The sequence below is a fragment of the Sus scrofa genome, chromosome 4, assembly GCF_054392235.1.
Source record: "Sus scrofa isolate SSC_HxYL_T2T_F1_AM1 chromosome 4, Sscrofa_HxYL_maternal_Yorkshire_Landrace_v2.0, whole genome shotgun sequence".
Classification (NCBI taxonomy): domain Eukaryota; kingdom Metazoa; phylum Chordata; class Mammalia; order Artiodactyla; family Suidae; genus Sus; species Sus scrofa.
In genome coordinates this window covers 61,288,437-61,300,758 of record NC_139386.1, presented here as the reverse complement: position 1 = coordinate 61,300,758, position 12,322 = coordinate 61,288,437, and the positions used below count along the sequence as shown (strand labels likewise).

The window sequence follows — 12,322 nt, the reverse complement described above, 5'->3', positions numbered from 1 at the left end:
TTTCTATAGCTCTAAGGTATCCAGGTGTTGAATCTCTTTCCTCCTGGCCAACCACAGATGCACCTGGCAAGAGTGCCCAATCTTCTGCGGATTCCCGCCTTCCCCAGGTCCTCCTGTCTCATGGGTTACATAATGATCAGATGACCCTGCCAAGAGGCACCTGTTCCCTGCGAGGTTCCATATGTTAGGGCATCACCATCTGTTTATACTTTCTTACAAGTTAGTACACAATAGCTCTATAATTTTTCTTCCTATTTCCTTGTTAATCTTGCTCATTAAATCATCAACAGTAGTGAGAAGATCCCACCTTCTGACCCCTGTCGAGTTTTCACTTGTCCCGGTGACAACCAACAGTTACAAGAGACCCTCAAGTTTGCCTGGACAGAAGACCTCTGGAAGAAGAAAGGGGAAAATGAAGTGGGGGGTGGGAGGGAGGGAAGGAGGAAAGTCATCTGAACTCCTGTAAGTGCTTGGCATCTAAACTGAGTGCCCAGAGGAAGGGAGATGCTTATCAGAGCTGAGGGCCAGGTTTTCAGTGTATGTGGCAAGAGGGAGCTAAGTATGCTCAGGATGAAGAGAAAACAGCAACATTGGTCCTTAGAGGGTGTATCTGCTTAGTAACTGTCCTTAATAACTGTCCCTAATAAATGTCCCCAAATGAATATGTGGCCATTCAGGCTTATCCACCAAAGGACATCTGCTGAATCTGACTTCAATACAGCAGACCTGCATCAGAATGTACCATCTGATGGACCAGAATGGACCATCTTTCTGCTCATTTTGTCTGTTTCTGCTTCCTGTATGTCCTTTCTATCTCTTCTTCCTGTCCGACTAGATCTTAATTCCTTCTACCTTCCTTTCCTTCTCTAGCCCCCTTTCTCCCCCTTCTCATCTAACCAGCAATAAGTTGTGTTTTATGTCCTCTTTCATAAGGAATATGCACCCCAGAGTTCTGTTTCCATTTTCGTTCATTTTGTGAAAGAGATCACAGGCCCCAGAGACTTCATTCTGCAAAAGGCTATCATTATTATTCAGATGAAAAAAAGCATTCAGGGGAAATTCAGACAATGAAAGATGCTAATCTCGAGCCTTTTCTTTCAGCCTACAAGGAAAAAATGAAGGAGCTGTCCATGCTGTCACTGATCTGCTCTTGCTTCTACCCAGAACCTCGCAACATCAACATCTATACTTACGATGGTGAGTTGCCTACAGCAGAATGGCCCTGCTGGCTGGATCAGCTCAAAAAAACTCGGATGTTGCTTCTCTCTCATAGCTCCCGATATAATGAAATCATTATTTTGTAGCTCTTCCTATGGACTAGCTATTAGGTCTTATAGATTGCCTATTGTTCACAACAGTATGAATTTGATGCTAATAACAACGCATTAACATCTTTTAAGAAATATACTTCAGCTGTTATTAGCTGCTGCCTCCAAGCATATCAACATCCACAATATGTCGGAGGCTCTTCTTTGCAAATAACATAATACGTTAAGCTATAATTAGAGCAGATCACCATTTGCAAGAGAATGCTTTAGGCTTAGCAATCTCAGGAGAATAAAATCAACCACTATCCCAGCTTTTGCTTTAGGGTAGCATTTACTAAGTCCCTATATTTTATGTATGCATGTCAACAATCTAATAATTTTCAATAATATAATTGATTTATGATGGACGCCCCAGATAAAGAGGATTTTAAAAGAAAATCCTAAGGAATTGGCATGGCTATGAATCTTATTATGCAATGAAATCCTTGCAGTTTGGTTATCTTGATTTGTTCCTACTTCATTTGATTTCCTTCCTGGTTCTGCCACTGTCCTCATGACCTTGGACAAGTAACCTAGATTCTTTGTGGGGTTTACATGGTTTAATGCAAGGTTGCAAAGTTTAAATGGTTTCATGTTTGGCACAGAGCCTAGCCTCTTGCAAGCACTCAAAAATGATAGCCGTCGGAGTTCCTGTCATGGCTCAGCGGAAACAAACCTGACTAGCATCCATGAGGATGCAGGTTCAATCCCTGGCCTTGCTCTGTGGGTTAAGGATCTGGCGTTGTTGTGAGCTGTGGTGTAAGTCACAGACGTTGCTCAGATCCTGTGTTCCTGTGGCTGTGGCATAGGCTAGCAGCTACAGCTCTTATTGGACCCCTAACCTGGGAGCTTCCAAATGCCTCGGGTGTGGCCCTAAAAAGACAAAATTAAAAAAAAAAAAAAAAAAGATAGCCGTCATAACCAACAACACCATCTTCACTGAATTCAGTCCATTTAATCAAAATGTTTGGTGCAGTTATATGTGCAGTAGATAAAGCTGAGGCATATTTGGTTACCTATTTGGCTCATGACAATTTTTCTTTTCCGCTGTATAAAGAAATACATTAAAGGTAAGGTGAGGGGGATCTATGGCAGTTAACCCCTTCTATGCCTTTAAAATATTCCAGGACTCAAAGGTGTTTTTTTTTCCTTCCAAAATGATTCCATCATGGTATAAGCATCATAAATATGAATTAACTGTTTCACAAAGAAATGCCTTTCATGCAAAAGGGTTTCAGGCTCCATCCAAAACTCTCATTAGAATTCAGGCCCCATGCCTACTTTATATAAGTTCATTCAGTCAACAAATACACGATTCAGGTCTTTAATCTGTTAGACATGGCTATGACTAGTAATTCAGCGATGTGTCTTCTGAGACTCTCATATCTCACTGTGTGTTGTCACTGAGGCTCCAATGATGAATACAGCTCCAGCCTCTCCCTCAAGGAAGCTGCAGTCTAGTAGAAGAAATACAACATACACGCGTAATGAGCGAGTGGAGCACAGTATGGTGACATGTTAAGACAAAGGTTATACATGTTTACTGGTAGAACACAAAAGACAGTGATGGTTTCTGCCCTCTTAGGAATTGGAGAGGGGAAAACGAAAATCTGAATATAAGCTGAATCTTAAAAGCCCAATAGGCAATTCAGCATAACTCTTGGCACTGCTTCCCTAAAAGAAGTGGTAACGAATTTCAAATTCCCAAAGTCTTTAACCTTGCCTTGTGTGTCTATATTAGATAGTAATTTGAAAGGTTTACTGAAGACAAAAATTATAACAAGAATTCATACTACTAATAATAATTGTTTACATTTATAAGCACTAAGTGCCATGGCCTATGTTTTACATGCAGTATCCTTTATATCTTTTTTTTTTTTTTGGAATATTTTCAAAGGTTTTTTTAATTTATTATTTATTTATTTAGGGCCACACCTGCGGCCTATGGAAGTTCCCAAGCTAGCAGGGGTCCAGTCGGAGCCTCAGCCACAGTAACACCAGATCCAAGTCACATCTGCAACCTCCACTACAGCTCATGGCAACACCAGATCCTTAACCCACTGAGCAAGGCCAGGGATCAAACCGATGTCCTCATGGACACTAGTTGGGTTCATTATGCTGAGCCAGGACAGAAACTCCAAAGTTTAATTACAGCTGTATTGAGGTAACATACAAAATGCCGCACATATTAATGTATGTAATTTGAGTAATTCGGACAATATCTTTTATCTTTTCATCTAAGCAACTTTCTTAAGAGAAAGGTGCCTTTTTGTCTTCATCTTTAGATGAGGAAATGAAAGCTTAAAGAATTGAAATTAACTTTCCCTATCACACCACTAGTTAAAAGGGCTTACTATTTGAATGCAAATACAGTCAATTCAGATTCCAGTCTCTAATTCAATCCACTTAAAATCCCAGCACCTTATCAAATAAGTTGTTTTTATTTGCTCATGTTCTTTTGAAATCCTTTTCCATAAGAATACATAATTTTTATAGAATTGTATTTAAGATATAAGTATAAATTTGGATGCCTTCAGGAAGTTTTTAAATAATTTTACATTTGTGAAAAAGCGCATATACTTACTGAATTGATTTTGTCTATATGATTTCTTAACATTTACAGATTAAATAATAAATAAGGTCCATTCCTGTTTTACCTGACCACAACCTCAAAGTGAACAGACCAGGCTGTTAAAAGAACATTAATGGAAGTTAGTATTCACATGAGGAGAAATCATATTTTTTTCTTTGCTCTGCCCTAGTCAGAACTCACCTTGAGACAATTTTCAAGGGACGTTGATAAATTCTCTAGTCCTGTGAGGTTAGCGAGTGATACAGAGGTAAAGATTTAGAAACAGTGTCACTTTAGAACACCAAGGACACGTTAGCCTAGGAAAAAAATTGAAATGGAAAATCGTAACTATTTTCAAATGCTTGAAAGATGGTGGTACACAGCACAGAGTGGCCTGAGTCAGTTCTGAGGGCAAAGCAAGGACTGGGGAGCCAAAAAGAGAGATGTGCAGCCTGGAGCTCAAAATAAAAAACACTAGGAGTTTCGTGGTGCAGTGGTTAACAAATCCGACTAGGAACCATGAGGTTGCAGGTTCAATCCCTGGCCTCGCTCAGTGGGTTGAGGATCCGGCACTGCCGTGAACTGTGGTGTAGTTCCCAGATGTGGCTTTGATCCTGCGTTGCTGTGGCTCTGGTGTAGGCCGGCGGCTACAGTTCCGATTCAAGCCCTAGCCTGGGAACCTCCATATGCCACGGGAAGTGGCCCTAGAAAAGGCAAAAAGTCCAAGAATAAATAAATAAATAAATAAAAATAAATAACACTCATCTGAAAATGAGAGTTGTCCAATGAGCTTTTTAAAATCATTATATTTTACTAAGCTATAAGTTGTGTAGTTACATTCATGTCCTAGCAGATGCTAGCGTCACTCTATTTTATAATATAAAGTATATAAATTATATAAATTTATGTAAATTATAAGTTATATTTAATTTATTTATATAAATTATAAATTATTTTCTCAATTATAGATCATATTATGCATTTATCTTTCAGTTTTTTGCCGATTTAATTAGTATGCATATTATGCAGTTATCAAATTTAAATATTAAGTGCACAGAGTGTGAAAATTAGATAAGCCCCTCCCCACCACAATGCCTCCCCAACCTGCACCCACACCCATCTCCACACACCCCCACCCCCCTACCCCTACCCAACCTCCCACATGCCCCCTACTCCCTCTCCTGTCTACAGCTGAGGGCTGCTGAAGGAGGACATTCTAAGTAGCAACAAAACAGAAGCAAAAATATTACCGTTACTACCATGGGACTTTTCTTACTGTCTTCATTAGACTGCAAGCACCTTGAGAATGGGACCCCGGCACAGTGCCCTCCCCAGGGTGAACATTAGTCAGGTTGATGACTCAGATCGACAGACACAGTGAAGGGCAAAACAGGAAGCAGCAGGGTGCTTTGCACATTAGCCTTGACTGGGCCAAATTCTTCCAACCATTCAGGGACTTATGTGGGTTTTAACATGATTTTCAACCACAGGATTAGATACAGGAACTGGAGGGCTTCTTTACTTTCTTCATTATTTAGTCTGAAAATGCCTGCAGGCATGGTCATTTCCAAAATAAATAAATAAGTCTACATCTGTGTTACTTGATTTTCATAGGAGGCTTATATTTATTCAAATGAAAAATAAAATTTAGTTTAAAATCAATTCGGGCTAGTTTTTCCTGAGCATGCCTACCATGATTCACCTCCTTGTGGACATTGTTGAATGGCATAATGCTATAGATATTTATTCAGTTAAAATATATCCACAATTATACCAAAGAAAGAGGTCTTATATGCTCAAAGCCACATAGAGCGAACAATCATATGCAGCATTTTATTTGTATTTGCCAGAATAACAAGGCTACTTTTAATTGCTGGAATTCAAATTATTGAAGTAAAGCCATGCCTGTGTTCTGTATGCTTAACACTCTCCAATATTCATCTCTCAGATATGGAAGTGAAGCAAATCAACAAACGTGCCTCTGGCCAGGCTTTTGAGCTGATCTTAAAGCCACCATCTCCTATCTCCGAAGCCCCACGAACTTTAGCTTCTCCTAAGAAGAAAGACCTGTCCCTGGAGGAGATCCAGAAGAAACTGGAGGCTGCGGAGGAAAGAAGAAAGGTAGCTTTTTTTCCATAGGTTTTTAAATTCTTCTCTCTTCTTGTCTTGACTCTGCCTTTTCTCTCTCCTTCCCCCGACCCCCCTCTCTTTCTCACACACATACATACATATAACAAGATACAGATAAGGCTCAAAGATTATAAATCCTAGATTAAACTGTCTAAACCCTAAAATATTTTTTGTTTTAACATTTGTGATTGGAAAATTGTCCTATATTGTGTAACACACTGTAACATCCCAATTTCAATGTTTACTCCAGTTCTCTAAGCATCTGATGAGTATTTCTACATACGTATTTATTGTATTTGGCCAATTACTATTGTTACAGATACAGATCTCAAAAAGAGGAAGCTGAGTTAATAACCCAAGTATATGTACCGGAAGTTGCTTAAAAATATTTATCAGCTTTTCTTGTTGTCACTTACAGCTTTCTTCTCACAGTAAAGCTAAATTAACTTATTAGTTACAATCCTTCAAGACTTTGCTACCAACAGATATGAATAACTAACTACAGTAGTAGTGTATTACAGTCAAGGCAATTTAAATCTCACCAAAACGTTAGCATCTTTTAGGTGACAGATAAAGGTATAGGTCTTAGGTTGACATATAAAGATGCTATGACTTGATTAGGACACAAAGTCAGCATTTGAGCTGAAATTGAAACTTAGAGATGGAAATTCAACATCATGGTTCAGGATGTTGCTGGTATATTTAATTCAAAAGAAATCATTAAAAGGAAAAGAAGGACACAGAAGTGATAAAAATTAACTGGGTGTTCTCATAAAATTCCCTGTGTTAACTAATTACTGATTCTGGTAAACTTCATACACCCTGACAACAATAAATTATCAACAATTATGCATTTAAATAATTGATTTAAACTAGAAATTAACCAAGTGGCTAAAAGACATTCACAAGTGTAATCACTCAGCATTGTGACATTCAGGAAAAATGTTCTTTGGGACTCTTCCAAAAAAAATCAGAATTCCTTCACATATCTGCTCTTATTGAAATTTTCAAGGCAAAAATCATGATATAGATTATGTCCTGGCAATAAGGTTTTAATTAGTAGAAAACATAACTAATTAACAGAAAGTGCCAGCTTAAGAAATCATTAATTGATTTTTTTTCTGTTCAGTCATACTGACTTAATTAGCACTCATTTGAAGAACTGTTAATTTTCCTTAGCTGTTAGCAAGTGCATATATATATATATATATATATATATATATATATATATATATATATATCTCAGTAACTACGTAAGTGAGGATATGCATATAACCAAAACCCAACTCAGCTAACTAAAGCAAAAAGAGGGTATGTGACTAAAAGACCTCAGAGCAGTTACAGCTTCAGAAACAGCTTGATCCAGGAGATCCATATTGTCAGAAAACTTTCTTTTTGTTTATCATTTCTTTCTCTTTTTTTTTCATTCTTTAAAATTTTATGGAGGTATGGTTAATTTACAATGCTGTGCTGATTTCTGCCATACAGCAATGTGATACACATACCCATTCCTTTTCAGATTCTTTTCCCATGTAGGTTATCACAAAATACCAAGTAGAATTCCATTTCTTTCTGCATCTAATTGGTTTCAATACCAAGGAATTTTAGTTTCAGTCAGTCCCAAATTATTTTCCTCACAAATTAGCAACTCCAGCAGAAAGAGAGCTTCTCTTTCCTAATACAAGTCCTGGAATTGAGTCTCAGTGACCTGTCTTGGTTCACATGCCCAACCCAGACAATACTTAATAAAGCAGCACAAAGAGAATTGGTGGTTCTGGAATGAGAGGTGCTATTCCTATGGGGTGGTCAGAGAAAGCCTCTTGAATATGAGAACATTCGAAAAAAGTATGAAGGTAGTGAGGGAAAACATTTGGGAGAAAAAGGTAGGAAGGTAAGGAAGGAGCCAGGCAAACTCTTCTCAGGGGTTGGAACATTTGAAGTAAAGAGACATAGCCAGTGCAAAGGTCCTGAGGTAGGAGTATGCTAGGACTATTCGAGAAATACTGAGGACAGTAGAGTGGAAACAAAGGAGCAATGGGAGACTGGTAGGAATCGAAGTCAAAAGGTAGCATTTAAAAATACTTAAAAGAGCTTTGATAAAATAAAAAATTAGAAAGGAGGTCATTTGGAAAATAAAACCATTTCACTACTTGTGAATCACAACATCTTTTCAGAGAAGTATCTGCTTTGAAAACCTGGGTGACTAGAAGAATAGTGTCAGAAAAATAGAGAAGACATGAAATTGTTCTAGATATAGAGAATGGTTCCAGAACTAAGGATACCCAGAGGTGAGAATGTAGAAACTGTGTTTTCAGGGCAGTGGGTAGACTAGAAGTTTGAACCAGTGCATTTGGATAGGGAGTTGGGGAATAGTGAGGTGAGATTGTGGAGAGACTTGAGTGCCAGGTTAGATGCGCACACCCATTTTATCTAAGAAATGAGGAGTCTCTAGCTGAGCCTAGTGACCAGCAACATTCTCATTGCCCTGGTTCCATTTCCTTTCCCATAAGTTAGAAGTTTTTAAAGAGTCTGCCTATAAACATTTTACAATTAATTGTTAATCAATTTCTTTTGTCCTTTTTGCTAATCAAAGCAGTCTGTAATTGCCAATTAATATTTTTCACCATCATAAAATAAGCGTTTTCTCACTAAATTGACATAATAAAGGTAGACTTAAGAGGGAAAATACAATTTCTGATAGGGCTTTTACAGCAAGATTAAGAGACCTATCCCCTTCCTTTCCTACCTTTGAAAGGCCTGCTTCTGGGAGTTGTAGGGACCACAACTGGGAACCAGTGAGCATAAGTGAGGCTGTGTGGCTGGGGGCCTTCTGGATTTATAGCTAGAAGGCTGCCACTGAGCCATCTCCATGTGGGCTCGAATTCACTTTGTGTTAAATGTTTTCAAAGTTTCACCAATTCCTCACCCCATCTTTGATGCTATGGCACCACTTTCCATCTGGTCACTACACTGAATGCACCTCCCTCAGGTACACTTTTTAGCCAGAATTAATGTTCCATTGATTAGCTGGTAGAAGTTTATTATAAAAGGAATCATTTCTTCTCCTGATTTTTTCCTTCCTTCTTTGATGATCTCCAAGAGGCAGTATTCACTTGCGTGAGACTACATTAGCTCATGACATTGACTTTCAAGCTCATGATTTGAAATTGAAGTTTCCATACTGCAGCCTACCCATGAAGTGATAAGAACACTGCAGTCATCTATCCATCCATCTATCCATCCATTCATATATCTATACATACATTCGTCCATTTATTCATTCAACAAACACTTATTTAGTGAGAGGCAGCAGAGCTAAGCTAACCATATATCCCAGTTGGCCCAGCACAGCTCCATGTATTTCTGTTGTTTGGATATCATTGTTATCTCAATCTCATAAGTGTCCCAGTTTGGAGAATAAATTATGTGATTATCATAAGCCAAGCACGGTGTTTAAGAGCATCTTTAAAAGCACAGTGGGTAACACATGGCTAAGAGAATGCCCGTGATCAAAACCTGGTTTCACCACTTTCTAGTTGTGTGAGCTTGGCCAAGTCACTAACTTCCCTATGTCTTATTTTATCCATCTGTAAAGTGGGACTAACAATGGGACTCCATCCTAGGGTTATTGTGAGAATTAAGGGTTATTCCACATAAATGCATATCACAAGCACTGTGAAAGCATCAGCTGTTGTTGTGTAAAAACACATCCAGTTCCCAGCCTCACAGAGGTGATGGTCTAGCAAACTCATGGTCTTATAAAGAAAGTTTCTCATTCTCACAGATACTGAAATATTACCATACATTTCATAAATATTTTTGAATATTATAAAATATTATCTATTATATTATAAGGAAGGGTAGACAGTTTGATAGGCAACAGATACATAAATAGTTCAGCCCAACTAGAAGTAGCTTGAAAAAATTAATATTATGAAAAACTTAAGGACTTGACTGACATTGATAAAAATCTCACAACAAAATAGATGAAATTTAAAAGAATGCTACTTAGTAAAAGTTGGAGAATTAAAGAAGGAAAATAAAGTTAAAATTAAAAAATAAAAGAATGCTACTTAAACCACCCCGATAAGCCATCATTGGCGTACTGACAATATTGCCACAATCAGCTCCAAAGTTATTGAACCTCCAGACGTAAGTTGTGTTGCTTATTTTTAATAAAATAGCGTCCAAGTGGATCATTTCTCACCAAACCCAATAGATTTAATTTTTCCATTTGTTGACGTCTCACATTGCAGGTGGCAATTGAATTCGAACCCAGGAAAAGAAGGAGGGGTTGTATAGCAATGGATGATGAGCTAAAGTGCTGGATTAGGCACAATTCAGTATTCAGGAAACATTCTGCCCCTTAGAGAAGGTACACGTGGTCCACAGACTCTTCACATGCGTTATCCTCTCAAGGAGAGCCCCCTACCTATGGGTCTCTTCCAGGAAGTTAACCATAGTAAATGCTTTACAGAATCCATCAGAAGGACTCATTCTAAAGGTCTTTGGACTTCAATCATTTAAATTTTTTTATTATGCTTCTGCTTCTTCAACACCAAGTGAATATTAAATCCTTCCGTTTTACACAGTTATTTTCAATCATCGTATTTCAACAAGCCTTCATTTGTGACTTTGGCCGGGTTAATAATATTTTTTTCATTGTTAACAGTAAAGCCAAAAGTTAGAGACACATCAACTAGCCTACTACTGTCAAAGCACTTAGGTGCTGGGAGATTTAGCATCTGATAAATGATTCTAGAAGGCAAGACATAGGTCGGAATCATGAAAAGAAACAAGAAAATAGAGGTAGAAGTGCATTTACTTCGGAACACATAGAAACAGAAGGTAGCACCACCTAAAATAATAGTCTTAAATGTCCTACGTGAACACAAAGTAAAATGAATTTTATTATGCCACTTAACTCAAATTTATCTTCCGTTTCATTCAGACAGTAATTAAACTCTTATACTCAGTAATATAAGAAATGGTAATGAACCTCTTTGGAAAATTATACAGTTAAAGTGTTCCTAAATGTACAATAACTCTTCTCAGCACCTCATTATTTTTTCCCTTCACGTATCTCTCTTGTAATTACTTTAGTGATACGGAGTTCAGTGAGAGGAAGTTTATGCCTAAAAGAGGTGCTGCTGTTATGACAGCAAGATGGGGACAGTCCCTTCATCTCCCAGAACATCTTTTTGGATGTCTTAGTTCTATAAATACCTTGCCTTGACATTTGCATTATACCAGCTGATCATGATCATGCCCTCATTTGCTATTTCAGTATTTCGGCGACCTTCAATATTAGGTGCATGCTACTCAGAAATGTTCCTCTGTGGTCAGATCCTTTTCATTTAAATGGTTTATTTTTAACCACTTTGGGCAAATCCCACTTCTCCAGCTTCTCTGTCACTCAGCATGATCAAGATTCCATTCTGCTCATCTGCCCAAGCAAAGGAGTCAAAATACCTATGCAACCATGTCGCCAGAACTTCTCCTGAAACACAGGAAAACACTTCCACTTTTGTATATCAGATGGTTTCATTTTATATCCTCACACTCATTTTATGTTTCGGGGTAGTTTTCTAGACTAAATATTTATTTGCTCATTGATAGAAATATTAGACTCAGAACCAGTGAGGCTGTGACTAGGAGATTAAGCGACATTCAAAAGAGAATCAAGTTCTACCCAGGAATAAAGTTAGAGAGGTTAGAAGTAGTGATATTTAGATTCTAGGCTATGTGAGAAGGAAGAATTATGACTGTCTGTAGCAAGGGAGTTCCTGAGGCCTTGGGCACTGAGCTCAAGGGCCTCAAGGCCGTTAACACCACAGAAGAATTTAGGAATTGAATACTTATGGGGAAGGATCAAAAGAGGGAGACAGACATTTTCTCAGTGAGAATTCTTTCCATAATCAGCTTATCCTATATTTTTTTTCATGGGCTCAAGCTTAAATATTTGGAACATATATAATCATTGAGTCCTACACAGGACAATCGTGAGGTAGTCTTGGCTATAACCTTCCTCTCCAGTGTACAAGTAAAGGCACCACAGAAGTGAGCAGCCCTGGAGTTCCCATCGTGGCTCAGGGAAAACGAACTCAACTAGTATCCATGAGGATGCAGGTTCGATCTCTGGCCTCGCTTAGCGGGTTAAGGATCCAGCATGGCCATCAGCTGTGGTGTAGGCTGCAGATGCGGCTAGGATCTGGCATTGCTGTGGCTATGGTGTAGGCCAATGGCTGCAGTTCCAATTAGACCCCTCGCCTGGAAACTTCCATATGCCGAAGATGCACCCTAAAGAAGCAAA

General features: G+C 38.4%; 1 protein-coding gene across 1 annotated transcript in view; it reads left to right on the top strand.

Annotated features, from left to right (window-relative positions):
- Window positions 1–12,322, top strand: part of STMN2 (stathmin 2) — a 53,226-nt gene that overhangs the window by 28,903 nt on the left and 12,001 nt on the right. Inside the window, exons 2-3 of the mRNA XM_001928556.7 lie at window positions 1,102–1,197; window positions 5,828–6,000. Coding sequence (XP_001928591.3) covers window positions 1,102–1,197; window positions 5,828–6,000 — 269 coding nt within the window. The remainder of the gene's footprint in view (window positions 1–1,101; window positions 1,198–5,827; window positions 6,001–12,322) is intronic.